General features: G+C 44.0%; 1 protein-coding gene across 1 annotated transcript; it reads right to left on the bottom strand.

Moving 5' to 3' along the window:
- Window positions 1-855: 855 nt before the first annotated feature.
- Window positions 856-1,743, bottom strand: LOC123487870 (olfactory receptor 1D2-like; the record flags this gene model as incomplete). The annotated part of the gene is made up of 2 exons (XM_045218834.1): window positions 1,302-1,743; window positions 856-1,001 (listed from the first exon to the last, which is right to left on the bottom strand). Coding segments are annotated over exons 1-2 (588 nt in total), but the record flags the coding sequence as incomplete, so codon positions are not given.
- Between the last annotated feature and the right edge of the window lie 13,180 nt (window positions 1,744-14,923).

The following is a 14,923-nucleotide window of genomic DNA, read 5'->3' as shown; positions in this document are numbered from 1 at the left end:
AAATAATCCTCTACACTCTTTCCCTTTTGATAATCACTTGGCATGAAAGGGAATAATGTAATTCTATGATCCAGTGGAAACGTCATAAAATACCTGACCCAGTTGATAGTTGATACAATGTTTAGAGTTCGTTGAAGACAGGCCTTGCATAGCCAATGTGATTTATATGATATTTATTTTTATCAGGATATTTTCAGCCTGCAGGCTGCAATGTGTTTATGTGTTGACTTTATGTAGGCTATTTTTACATAGTTGGCAGTGGCAATAAAAGTTACTTTTAGATTTGTGTCATTTTCATTTATGTTAAGATTGTAGAATGTAGATCAACCACAGACAATGATTTTGAGATACAAAGACTATTATAAATTAAATGAAACTGTTCCACGAAAATGTGCATATGAAAATCATAACTGACATGCAGATTGGTAGAAATGGTAAGATAAATTGGCACATAGGGTGTCTATATATGGAAAAATACATGTTTAAAAATGTTGACAAATCGATCGGTCGAAAGAAAAGACTTTGCTTGGTTGACCAAGAATGTTTTTGGTCGGGTACAGCACTAGTAGAAATGCAGGAAATTAGCATGAGATGCCCAAATAAATGTAGGGAGGACCCCCAGACCCCCTGCCAGATTATATCCCCCCCCACCCCCCCTCATCTCTAAAACCAAAGTTGCGCCCCTGGCTATAGGTATCAAGAAATGAGGCGCCATTTAACCTTGCAACAGTTTTGGCTGATTTTACCTTTATTTTTGTTGACTTCTGATATCAGGATGTGTCCCTGTTGTGTAAGATCATGTAACTAACGTCTCATATCAATGATTTTATGTGCATTACACATTCTAAAAAATGCCTTTCGAATCTGCTGGAGGTTAAGTCCATATATGACAGGGTTTAACACAGGTGGTATAACAAGGAATTGTACAGCCATTGCATTACGCATATTTAGTGTAATATTTACATTACTAATCCACCCTTGCAAGGTGTCAAACAGGGTCACTGTGATGAAAATAACCATTGTTATTAAATGTGGCACACATGTCTGTGTGAACTTAATCCTTCCCTTAGCTGACTTTACACAAGTCCTTACAATCTGACAGTAAGAAAATACAATTAAAAATAACTGTAAAACATGAACCAATATTGCAAATTTGTTCAAATTCTGATTGATGGTAATGGGTAAACATGCATGTTTCAGTATAGACGGCATGTCACAGAAGATTTTATCAATGCGAGATCCACACAAAGGAATTCTGACGGCTAAACTAACTGCTATGAGTCCTATAAATAAAGGATAACACCAAGCAAATAAGAGTAACTTTCTAACAGTTAAAGATGTCACAATGTTATGGTATAGTAGTGGTCTGCATATTGCCACATACCTGTCGTAAGACATCACTGTTAGAGTAGACATTTCACACAGGACAGATGTGTATATTACATAGGCTTGAGTAAAACATCCACCATAAGATATCACCTGAACATCTGACTGAAGGTCCAGTAAGAACTTGGGGTAGAAACCAGCAGTTCCATACAATCCATTGACACATAGACTACACAGAAATATATACATGGGCTCATGGAGACCTTTCTCCTGAATGATTGTTATGATCAGAGTCAGATTCAAAGTGATGATGAGAAGGTATGTGATAAGAGACAAGATAAAATAGACCGATTTGTTGTTAAATGTCTCTTGTAAGCCAAAGAGATAAAATAACTTGACTTGGGTTGAGTTCTCCATAGCTTTTGTTTGTTTTCTTCCTCTGGTCAATGCAGCAATTCTTAGTCCTTACAAGACTTGAGTGTGTATGGATGTGATGAATTCAAGTGTGAATCATTTGATTCTGTGTAGGCTCAGAAACTTGTGTCCATGAAACGTCTTCTTGCTTGAGAGAGGGATACAGCTCCAATAACTTGTCCTGCTAGCCTCTAAATATATCATAGTGTTTGCTCACATGGGATTGTAGTTTCCGTGTCAACATGTAACCTCTCCATAGAGATGGATCTATATTGAGTTTATAACAAGCAACTCATTTGATTCTATTTACTCTATTTATCTATTAACCCAGCAAACAGGGTACGTCCTAAGGACATGCAGCAACGTTCCCATTAGGTCCCTTTAAGGCAGCGTTTGCCAAACTCTGTCCTGGGGACCCGAAGGGGTGCACATGCAGTTTTTTTTGCCCTAGCACTAATTAGCTGAATCAAATAATTAACGCTTGATGATTAGTTGATTATTTGAATCAGCTGTGTAGTGCTAGGGCAAAAATCAAAATGTGCCCCCCTTGGGGTCCCCAGGTCAAAGTTTGGGAAATGCTGCTTTAAGGGTTTCAGCAAGACGTTACCCCACTGATGACTTTGTTCAATAGTCAGAACTTTGTAGGAACAGTAAAACATGACATTAATCTCGGGACCATAAGAGGGCGTTCAGTACAGATACCGGTTTGGTCGCAGTATAATGTTACGATAAGGTAAACAGAACAAAAATGTAAACATAACACGCAACAATTTAAAAGATTTTACTGAGTTACAGTTCAAATAAGGAAATCAGTCAATTGAAATAAATTCATTAGGCCATAATCTATGGATTTCACATGACTGGGAATACAGATATGCACTGATTGATACCTTAAAAAAAAGGTAAGGGTGTGGATCAGAAATCCAGTCAGTATCTTCTGTGCCCACCATTTGCCACATCGAGTGCGACACATCTCCTTCGCATAGAGTTGATCAGGCAGTTGATTTTGGAATGTGGAATGTTGTCCCACTCCTCTTCAAAGGCTGTGCTAAGTTGCTGGATATTGGCGGGAACTGGAACACGCTGTCGTACACGTCGATCCTGATTATCCCAAACATGCTCAATATGTGACATGTCTGGTGAGTATGCAGACCATGGAAGAACTGGGATATTTTCAGCGTCCAGAAATTGTGTACAGATCCTTGCGACATGGGGCTGTGCATTATCATGCTAAAACTTGAGGTGATGGCGGCGGATGACTGGCACAACAATGGGCCTCAGGATCTCGTCACTGTATCTCTGTGCATTCAAATTGCCATCGATAAAATGCAATTGTGTTTGTTGTCCGTAGCTTATGCCTGCCCATACCATAACCCCACCACCACCATGTTCACAACGTTGACATCAACAAACCGCTCGCCCACACAACGCCATACACGTGGTCTGCAGATGTGATGTCGGTTGGACCTACATCCAAATTCTCTAAAACTACGTTGGAGGTTGCTTATGGTAGAGAAATTAACATTCAATTATCTGGCAACAGCTCTGTTGGACATTCCTGCAGTCAGCATGCCAATTGCACCCTCCCTCAAAACTTGAGACATCTGTGGCATTTTGTTGTGTGACAAAACTGCACATTTTAGTGTGGCCTTTTATTGTCCCCAGCACAAGATGCAAATTTATAATTATCATGCTGTTTAATCAGCTTCTTGATATGCCACACCTGTCAGGTGACTGGATTATCTTTGAAAATGCTCACTAACAGGGATGTAAACACATTTGTGCATCAAATTTGAGAAAGTAAACTTTTTGTGCATATGGAACATTTCGGGGATCTTTTATTTCCTCTCAACATTTACATGTTGCGTTTATATTTTTGTTCAGTGTATTTTGATGTCCATTAGGGAACATTATGAAAAGGTTCCTATTCGTGTCGGACGTTATCCATGAGACATTCAATGACCACAAGCAGATGTTTCTTGATGGTCAAAGGGATGTCACATGATGGTACTTTTTAGGATGTTCTCAGGACTTCATTGTACTAGTCTTCAGGACGTCATGAGAATGGTCCCACTGGAATGTTCTCTGGGGAACCTTTGTCTTTTTCCCTGTAAGTTATTAGGATGTCACCGAGTACCATGTCAGGATTTTTTTAGGACATTCTCAATACTTTGATTTTACTAGTCATTAGGATGTTACGTTAAGGTCCCAAGGGAATTTTTTCTTGGGCACCTTTGTCTAGTTCCCTGAAAGTTCCCAGGATGTCACTGAGGACCACATCAGCAGCATGTCAAGTACATTTTAGGACGTCCTCAGGACTTAATTTTACTAGTCTTCAGGACGTTGGGTGATGGTACCAAGGGAACATTCTCTGGGGGACCTTTGTCTAGTTCCCTCTGAGTTACTAGGACGTCGCTGAGGACCATATCAGGACTTTCTTAGGATATTCTCAGGACTTACATTTGAATAGTCATTAGGACGTGATGGTCCCAAGGGAACGTCCCTGCAAACAAAAATAAGTCGTTAGGATGTCCCTGGAATATCACAAAATGGTCTTCTAATTTTGTTGTTAGAACTTCCAAAGTGGTCAAGACGTTGTGTCATGGGCTCCTGGAGGTTTTGTCTAGTTCCCGGTTTGTCCAGGGGACGTTTTTAGGACGTTCTTGGGATGTTGTGAAAAATGGTCCCGTGGAGGTTTCTTTCTAGTTCCCGGATTGTCCCAAGAACGTCTCCAATGACTTTTTTAGGATATTTTTAGGAAGTTGTGTCATGGTCCCCTTCAGGTTTTTGATACGAGATGGTCCCAGCTGTCCCAAACCAACATAAGTAAAATCATTAAATGCTATGGGGGTTTTAAGGTAAGTGGTACGCTGTTCAGCTAAAATAGTGTACAAATCTTTAATCAGTGACAAAATGATTACATTTCACATGATTACTTAGTACTGACTTTTCATTGTGACCCCACCTGGGATTTGAATTCACAATATTTGAATTTGGGGTATACTGATCTTTCTGCTGTGCCACAAATTCTGTAGAATTTCAGAAGTCTCCCATCTGCACATTCATTACCTATTATACATCTCTGCACAGCAAAAGAGTGCCATCTGCACTGCCATTTTAGTTATCAGTTAATCTGACTATTCTCTCATCATTGACTTCATTTACTTATTTCAGCTAAAATAGTTTGGGTTTTCAGTATAGTTGTCTGATGTTGGTGGGGCATATTATTCGTTTTTAAGTATAATAATTGTAATAGTTTTTCATGACTGATTTTTTAACAGATCTGAGATTGACTTTGAAGTGGAAAGTGTAGGATTACAAGTGAAATCAGTCATTGACATTGGCATAGCAGGAATATTGCAATGCTATGAATGAAGAGGTTGTGAGTTCAAATCCCAGGTGAGGACATGTTTGTAATAATTACTGTATAAATGAACATGTACAGTATGTCAAATACGTAAGTTGAAAACATTATATGGTAAAAGCACTGTGTGTGGGGGCGTGTCCCTAACATTGCCAAAAGACAAAGAGCTGTGAATGGATCAGTGGTTCACAAATCAGGGACTTGATGGGCTTGGCAACAGTAGAAAGGGGTGATGTGTAATGAAACTAGGGTATGCATGCCCTGGGTATAATATTTTTTGGGGGAGGGGGTGGAGAACATTTCTTTCATCAAGTGATGTCCCCAGGAATAACTGGGAACTAGACAAAAGATCCAGGGGACCATGACACAATGTCCCAAGAATGTCCTAAAAACGCAGTGGCAAACCGTGACTATTGAACCTAGGCCTTCAGCGGGAACAAAGATCTTCCAATAGCCTATGTTGTATTCAACCAAAAGATCTAGAAAAATAACAGACAACATAGCATCACTTAATGCGCTGAAATCCGAAGGGGCTGGCCAGCAGAGATAGGTAGGATGGGATGAGGGAAACTGAGGGTTGGAATCTAGAACTGGAGATGAGTGAGAGTGAAGATGCTGAGTGAGGGGTAAAAAATTTTTTTTAAAAAATTAATAAATGACACTAAAAAGGAAGGTTGTTACATCCAATGCCTGGGCTGTTTGCTCCTGTAGGTCGCTCTGGATGGGCGCATCTGCTAGATGACTAAAATGTAATGTAAATGTTGAGAAGCTTCACTCCAGGTGGATTGTACGTTTAAAAGTCAATAAAAACTATTGAAAAAATAATAATTGCAACATCATCCACCTTGAAGTTGATAACAATTGCTGCTGCATTTGTCATCGCCATCGTCACACCATTAAAACACATGCTAGCTACTATTGTGGGAAGATTACCGCTTGCTATTGCCACTTGTATTTTTTGTTCCGTTTCCACCCATTGCAAGTCAAAATTTTGTTGGTTCAGTCCACTCTCACTCCACAATTCTGCTCTAATACAGTTGAATAATAATATAATAATAATATAATATGCCATTTAGCAGACGCTTTTATCCAAAGCGACTTACAGTCATGTGTGCATACATTTTTGTGTATGGGTGGTCCCGGGGATCGAACCCACTACCTTGGCGTTACAAGCGCCGTGCTCTACCAGCTGAGCTACAGAGGACCACAATGGCAGGGAAAGGGGATACCTAGTCAGTTGCACAACTGAACGCATTCAACCAAATTGTGTCTTCCCATTTAACTCAACCCCTCTTAATATACGTCATAAAAATTATTGAAAAGATTAATTAGAAATGAAAACGAAATAAAAAAAGTCATCGGAGAAGCACCTGGAATAAACCGGGAACTACACAAAACCTCCAGTGGAGCATGACATAACCTCCTGACCACTTTAGGCGACCATTTCGTGATGCTCCAGGGACGTCCTAACGATAAATTGTTGTTTGCAAGGAACCAATCCAAACATCTAACAGCAGAACATAATTTTTCACACCAATTCTGAATACTGTATAAAACCAGAATGGTTCTAAACAGGAGCGTTGGGGAACACAATATTTAATTGGTGAATTATAAAGATCAGATACCTAATATTACATAAAACATTCTCAGTGACAATACATGATGAACTTTATGCAATTTTTTTACTTTATGCCATCTTTGGGCTACAGAGAAATTATGCCAAAATGCCACATATTTGTATTGTCAATTATTCCAACTTAAAAAACACAAAACACATAATTCAATTTTACAAAAATAAACAATCATGTTATGTTTTATGGTTAAAGCCTAGTTCCCTTTTACAAGCCTGCCTGGTTTTAATGATCCTAAAGCCATACATAATAGGATTGAAAAGTGGTGGACATATTAGAAAATAAACAAATAAAAAGTGTGAGGTATAGGTGGACGATGTGCAGTATCATGTCTACCTTGTAGAATCACAAATAAACAGCCAAAGGAGAAGTTCAGCAAAGAGGCTATATGTGGTGTACAGGTGTTAAACACATTCTGTTTCATCTCTTTTGAAGACTTTAAACATATTTCTAGAATTCTTACATATGAGTATATGTTAGGAAATATAGTACAAGCCAAAGAAAGCACAATTACAACAAGACCCCATGTAATATTTTCATATAATATTTGAACAGAAAAGCTTGACTACCAAGTAGTTGTCACAATACACTCTATAACATTACCACAAAATTGCAGTCGCAAACTCAGGGAGATAAGGATGACATCCATGAAAAATGAATACAACCAGGACATCAGAATTAAGCCACAAATTATTTTAGGTTTCATAATATTGTTATACAGAAGAGCGGTGGTTCCCCAACCTTTTCACCCGGGCCTCCCTTCATCATTGGGGAACATGTCTTATGAGTGACTCAAACATCCTCTCTACATTTTCTTCATCTGTTTCTGCTGCTAAGGCCACTTTCTACCACTCTAAATTCCAAGCAGCTGCCTCTAACCCTAGGAAGCTCTTTGCCACATTCTCCTCACTGCTGAATCCTCCCCCCCCTCCCCCTCTCTGTAGATGACTTCGTCAACCACTTTGAAAAGAAGGTTGACGACATCCAATCCTCGTTTGTTAAGTCTAATGACACTGCTGGTCCTGCTCACACTGCCCTACCCTATGCTTTGACTTCTTTCTCCCCTCTCTCTCCAGATAAAATCTTGCGACTAGTGACTGCAGGCCGCCCAACAACCTGCCCGCTTGACCCCATCCCCTCCTCTCTTCTCCAGACCATCTCCGGTGACCTTCTCCCCTACCTCACCTCGCTGATCAACTCATCCTTGACCGCTGGCTATGTCCCTTCCGTCTTCAAGAGAGCGAGAGTTGCACCCCTTCTCAAAAAACCAACACTCAATCCCACTGATGTCAACAACTACAGACCAGTATCCCTTCTTTCTTTTCTTTCCAAAACTATTGAGCGTGCCGTCTTTAGCCAACTCTCTTGCTATCTCTCTCAGAATGACCTTCTTGATCCAAACCAGTCAGGTTTCAGGACTGGTCATTCAACTGAGACTGCTCTTCTCTGTGTCACGGAGGCTCTCCGCACTGCTAAAGCTAACTCTCTCTCCTCTGCTCTTGTCCTTCTAGACCTGTCTGCTGCCTTTGATACTGTGAACCATCAGATCCTCCTCTCCACCCTCTCCGAGCTGGGCATCTCCGGCGCGGCTCACTCCTGGATTGCGTCCTACCTGACCGGTCGCTCCTACCAAGTGGCGTGGCGAGAAGCTGTCTCCGCACCACGTGCTCTCACCACTGGTGTCCCCCAGGGCTCAGTTCTAGGCCCTCTCCTTTTCTCCCTATACACCAAGTCACTTGGCTCTGTCATATCCTCACATGGCCTCTCCTATCATTGCTACGCTGACGATACACAACTAATCTTCTCCTTTCCCCCTTCTGATAACCAGGTGGCGAATCGCATCTCTGCATGTCTGGCAGACATATCAGTATGGATGACGGATCACCACCTCAAGCTGAACCCTGGCAAGACGGAGCTGCTCTTCCTCCCGGGGAAGGACTGCCCGTTCCATGATCTCGCCATCACGGTTGACAACTCCGTTGTGTCCTCCTCCCAGAGTGCGAAGAGCCTTGGCGTGACCCTGGACAACACCCTGTCGTTCTCCGCTAACATCAAGGCGGTGACCCGATCCTGCAGGTTCATGCTCTACAACATTCGGAGAGTACGACCCTGCCTTACACAGGAAGCGGCACAGGTCCTAATCCAGGCACTTATCATCTCCCGTCTGGATTACTGCAACTCGCTGTTGGCTGGGCTCCCTGCCTGTGCCATTAAACCCCTACAACTCATCCAGAATGCCGCAGCCCGTCTGGTGTTCAACCTTCCCAAGTTCTCTCACGTCACCACCCTCCTCCGCACACTCCACTGGCTTCCAGTTGAAGCTCGCATCCGTTACAAGACCATGGTGCTTGCCTATGGAGCAGTGAGGGGAACGGCACCTCCGTACCTTCAGGCTCTGATCAGTCCCTACACCCAAACGAGGGCATTGCGTTCATCCACCTCTGGCCTGCTGGCTCCCCTTCCTCTGCGGAAGCATAGTTCCCGCTCAGCCCAGTCAAAACTGTTCGCTGCTCTGGCACCCCAATGGTGGAACAAGCTCCCTCACGACGCCAGGACAGCGGAGTCACTCACCACCTTCCGGAGACATTTGAAACCCCACCTCTTTAAGGAATACCTGGGATAGGATAAAGTAATCCTTCTACACCCCCCCCCCCACTGGCTAGAGGGTGAATGCACCAATTTGTAAGTCACTCTGGATAAGAGCGTCTGCTAAATGACGTAAATGTGACCTTGAGCAAGGCACTTAACCCTAATTGCTCCTGTAAGTCGCTCTGGATAAGAGCGTCTGCTAAATGACTAAAATGTAAATGTAATAACAAAATCAAAAAACCTAGCTCAAAAACGTTAGCTGGACATTTCTAAATCAAATCAAATCCCCCCAAATATTTCACATGTGCTGAATACGCCAGGTGTAGATCTTAGAGTGAAATGTTTACAAGCCCTTAAACAACAATGCAGTTTTAAGAAAAATAAGTGTAATGTAAAAAATAGATAAGTAAAAAAGAAAAATAAATAAAAAAGATTTAAAGAGCAGCAGTAAAATAACAGTAGCGAGGCTATATGCAGGGGATATCGGTACAGAGTCAATGTGCGGGGGCACCGGTTTGTCGAGGTAATTGAGGTAATATGTACATGTAGGTAGAGTTAAAGTGACTATGTGTTGATAATAAACAGAGAGTGGCAGCAGCGTAAAAGAGGGGGTGGGTGGGGAAGACAATGCAAATAGTCCAGGTAACTATTTGATTAGCTGTTCAGGATTCTTATGGCTTGGGGGTAGAAGCTGTTAAAAAGCCTTTTGGACCTAGACTTGGTGCTCCGGTATCGCTTGCCTTGCGGTAGCAGAGAGAACAGTCTATGACTAGGGTGTCTGCAGTCGTTGACAATTTTTAGGGCCTTCCTCTGACACCGCTTGGTTTAGAAGTCCTGAATGGCAGGAAGCTTGGCCCCAATGATGTACTGTGCTGTACGCACTACCCTCTGTAGTGCCTTGCGGTCGGAGGCCGAGCAGTTGCCATACCAGGCATTGATCCATCCTGTCAGGATACTCTCGATGGTGCAGCTGTAGTACTTTTTGACGACCCATGCAAAAACATTTCAGTCTCCTTAAGCTTTGTCGTGCCCTCTTCACAACTGTCTTGGTGTGTTTGGACCATGATAGTTTGTTGGTGATGTGGACACCAAGGAACTTGAAGCTCTCAACCTGCTCCTCTACAGCCCCATCGATGAGAATGGGGGCATGCTCGGTCCTCCTTTTCCTGTAGTCCACAATCATCTCCTTTGTCTTGATCACATTGAGGGAGAGGCTGTTATCCTGGCACCACACAGCCAGGTCTCTGACCTCCTCCCTATAGGCTGTCTCATCATTGTCGGTGATCAGGCCTACCACTGTTGTATCGTCGGCAAACTTAATGATGGTGTTGGAGTCATGCCTGGCCATATAGTCATTGGTGAACGAGGAGTACAGGAGGGGACTGAGCACGCACCCCTGAGGGACCCCCATGTTGAGGATCAGTGTGGCCTACCCTTACCACATGGTGGGCGGCCCGTCAGGAAGTCCAGGATCCACTTTCGGATGGAGGTGTTTAGTCCCAGGGTCCTTAGCTTAGTGATGAGGTTTGAGGGCACTATGGTGTTGAATGCTGAGCTGTAGTCAATGAATAGCATTCTCACGTAGGTGTTCCTTTTGTCCAGGTGGGAAAGGGCAGTGTGGAGTGCAATAGAGATTTCATCATCTGTGGATCTCTTGGGGCGGTATGCAAATTGGAGTGGGTCTAGGGTTTCTGGGATAATGGTGTTGATGTGAGCCATGACCAGCCTTTCAAAGCACTTCATGGCTACAGACGTGAGTGCTACGGGTCTGTAGTATTTTGGCAGGTTACCTTAGTGTTCTTGGGCACAGGGACTATGGTGGTCTGCTTGAAACATGTTGGTATTACAGACTAAGTCAGGGACAGGTTGAAAATGTCAGTGAAGACACTTGCCAGTGTCCCGTTGGTAGGATATCTGTGATTGTAGTTATTCTATTTTGTTATCCAATGATTGTACGTTGGCTAATAGGACTGATGGTAGAGGCAGATTACCCACTCGCCGTTGAATCCATACAAGGCACCCCGACTTACATCCCCGATGTCTCTGTTACTTTCTCATGCGAATGACGGGGATTTGGGTCGGGTATCTGAAGAAAATCCTTCGCGTCCGACTCGTTAAAGAAAAAATCTTCATCCAGTAAGAGGTGAGTAATCGCTGTCCTGATATCCAGAAGCTCTTTTCGGTCATAAAAGATGGTGGCAGAAACATTATGTACAAAATAAGTTACAAATAACGCGATAAAACACACTCAATAGCGCAATTGGTTAGGAGCCCTTAAAACGGCAGCCATCTGCTCCGGCGACATTTCTGACAAGTTACAGTATAAAAAGCTCTCTAAGGTCTGCGATGACTGCCAAGGAAAACTGCTGATGCACTAGCCAATTTCGAAATTGCACCTTGTGCATTCTACTATTAAAACTTTCAAGAGGAAGCTGAAAGCCTGACTGAGTTCCTTAAAATATGACTTATTACATTCACAGGCAAAATTATAAATTGATTACATGTAAAGTACACTAAATCCAAAATTTAGACAGGCCATTTCGGTTGTCGATGTGTTCAGAGAGTCCCTGGTTAAAGCCCAGGTTTGTGCAAGGTGAGGGACAGATGCAACACTGTTACACATGGCCAGAGTGAGATTCCTAAATAAAAATAGTAGTTTGGTAGGATAGTACAGCACATCAGAGGATTACACATCCTTAATGTTATGTTATTGAACAGGCTGTGTTAGTGGCCTATGATCCTTTTAAAACAATGTATGTGTGGGGACCCTCTAGCCTTGCACTCTACACTGTAGAAGAAGTATGTGACAACACCAATGGGCTGGGCAGGCAACGCTATCAGATCTATCATTAACGTTTTGGCAGCAGTTTGTGTGCTATGTATATCACGTTTCAGGAGTAGACCCAGATGCAGACAGTGTCCTGGAAACAGGAGACAAAGGGCTGTGAGACAGGGGTTCGATACTAGATACATGAACAGTGGGATGTATATGGAGGGTACTGGGCAACAGAAGACGAACAGCAGAGGAGCTAATAATCATGGAGATGGGGAAAGGGCTGATAAACCGGAGGGAAAGTTTGCGGGACTCCACCCGGAGGGGCAGATCTCGAGTGGACAGCCATACCTTCTGCCCGAGACGATACCAGGGAGCCGGGGTCCGGTGGCGGTCAGCTTGTCGTCGATACCTGGAGGTGGTCTTGAGAAGATCCAACTGGGCCCTCCTCCAGGTACGACGACAGCGGTGGACAAACATCTGGGCCGAGGGTAAGCCGACCTCTTCGTCTTGCTCCGGGAAGAGCAGGGGCTGATAACCCAGAGAACACTCAAAGGGCGAAAGACCCGTGGCAGAGCAGGGATGGGTTTTGTGGGCGTGTTCGACCCACACTGGTTGCTGGCTCCAGGTGGTGGGGTTGGTGGAGACCAGGCAGCGCAGAGTCGTCTCCAGGTCTTGGTTGGCTCACTGTGACTGGTCGTTGGACTGAAGGTGGATCCGGAGGACAGGCTGGCCGACGACTCAATGAGTGTGCAGAACGCCTTCCAGAACCGGAACGAGAACTGAGGACCCTGGTCGGACACCATGTCCACTGGGAGTCCATGGATCCAGAAGACTTGCTGCACCATGAGCTGGGCTGTCTCTTTGGCGGAGGGTAGCTTGGGGAGAGGAATGAAGTGGGCGGCTTTGGAAAACCGGTCCACAATTGTCAGGATGGCAGTGCAATCAGACGGGGGAAGACCTTGACAAAGTCCAGGGATATGTGAGACCAGGGACGGTGAGGAACAGGCAGAGGTTGGAGGAGACCAGCCCAGGCTAGAGCCCTCCCGGACAACAGCGTGATGAGGTACGCTATCTTAGAGCGGTCTGAGGGGAAGGAGGAGGGCTGCAGCTAGATGATGAGTGAACACTGAGCGAGAAATGCCCGACAGGTTCTCGACTCTCCAGCGAAGCGTTCCGGGGGAGGTAAGCGGGGTTCTCGGGAAACCGGGTGGCCGGGAGGCCACGCTGCTAACACCTGGGTTACTGAGGGGCTGGGAGGTTACCGTCGCGGTAGGCTGCCTAACAGACAACCCGCGGAATTGCTCCAGCAATGTGTTAAACGCTCGGTCGTGGCGTTCGGCCAAGGTCTGGAACCCTTCCATGAGACCATGAAGCAACTCCTCGTGCCTTCCAATGGTGGCTCCATGGGAGGAGATGTCATTGCAGAGCTGGTCCGGGTCTGCTGGCTCAGTCATGGCCAGTTCGTACTATCACGTTTCAGGAGAAGACCAAGATGCAGACAGTGTCGAAGTAACAAAAGTTTAATTACAAAAACGGGGCAGGCAAACAACAGATCAGGGTGTGACAATGTATTGTGCACCATGTACATTAAATAAATGGTTCAGTGAAACCAATCCAAAGCCTCTGACAAAGGAACAGTTTCCTGGACCATATGACCTAACCAGGGTAAACAGAGAATAACTCTGGACCCTAAGTCCAAGCTATAGTCTAAAGCATAGGCCCAAAGCTATTCCTGCTCAGGTAAAAGTGAAGACCCTTATTGTCACTTTAGGATATCCTAGGCCTACAGTACACTTTCAGGTCCTACATTCCCAGAGGCGATGACAGAAGGTGTGCGTCCCAAATGGCACTCTATTCCCTAAATGGTGCACCGCCTTTGACCACAGGGCACTGGTCAATATAGGGAATAGGGTACCATTTGGTATGCAGTCAAGACCAGCCATGCCCCTCAGGTCTCTACAGGTTAATAGCTGCATGACTAAAATGTAAATATGGGTATCTGGTCATCCGATTTCTCAATTAAAACGAAATACAGTATATGCAGTATATTTGTTATTATCAAGGAATTATCTGGAATTTGTTAGGACAGAATAAACTATCCAAAATAGGCAACAGGTTTCTCTTGTGTCCCAGGTAGTTGCCTTTCTGAGGAATACCAAAGCTAGTCATCTGACAGATAGCTGGCACACAGATATCATGTTACATAGAACAGTTTTTTTCTGCTAAGGGGACAGGACAACTTCACCGCATCAAAGGGACGATGTACCGTCAAATCTTGGGTGAGAACCTCCTTCCCTCAGCCAGGGCATTGAAAATGGGTCGTGGATGGGTATTCCAGCATGACAATGACCCAAAACACACGGCCAAGGCAACAAAGGAGTGGCTCAAGAAGAAGCACATTAAGGTCCTGGAGTGGCCTTGCTAGTCTCCAGACCTTAATCCCATAGAAAATCTGTGGAGGGAGCTGAAGGTTGGAGTTGCCAAACGTCAGCCTCGAAACCTTAATGACTGAATCTGCAAAGAGGAGTGGGACAAAATCCCTCCTGAGATGTGTGCAAACCTGGTGGCCAACTACAAGAAACGTCTAACCTCTGTGAAGGGTTTTGCCACCAAGTACTAAGTCATGTCAAACACTTATCTCCCTCATTAAAATGCAAATCAATTTAAAACTTTTTTTACATGCGTTTTTCTGGATTTTTTTATTGTTATTCTGTCTCTCACTGTTCAAATTAACCTACCATTACAATTATAGACTGATCATTTCTTTGTCAGTGGCAAACGTACAAAATCAGCAGGGGATCAAATACTTTTTTCCCTCACTGT

The sequence above is a fragment of the Coregonus clupeaformis genome, unplaced genomic scaffold (genome assembly GCF_020615455.1).
Source record: "Coregonus clupeaformis isolate EN_2021a unplaced genomic scaffold, ASM2061545v1 scaf1843, whole genome shotgun sequence".
Lineage (NCBI taxonomy): Eukaryota > Metazoa > Chordata > Actinopteri > Salmoniformes > Salmonidae > Coregonus > Coregonus clupeaformis.
The sequence above is the reverse complement of the archived record's forward strand: the minus strand, read 5'-3'. Positions and strand labels throughout refer to the sequence as shown.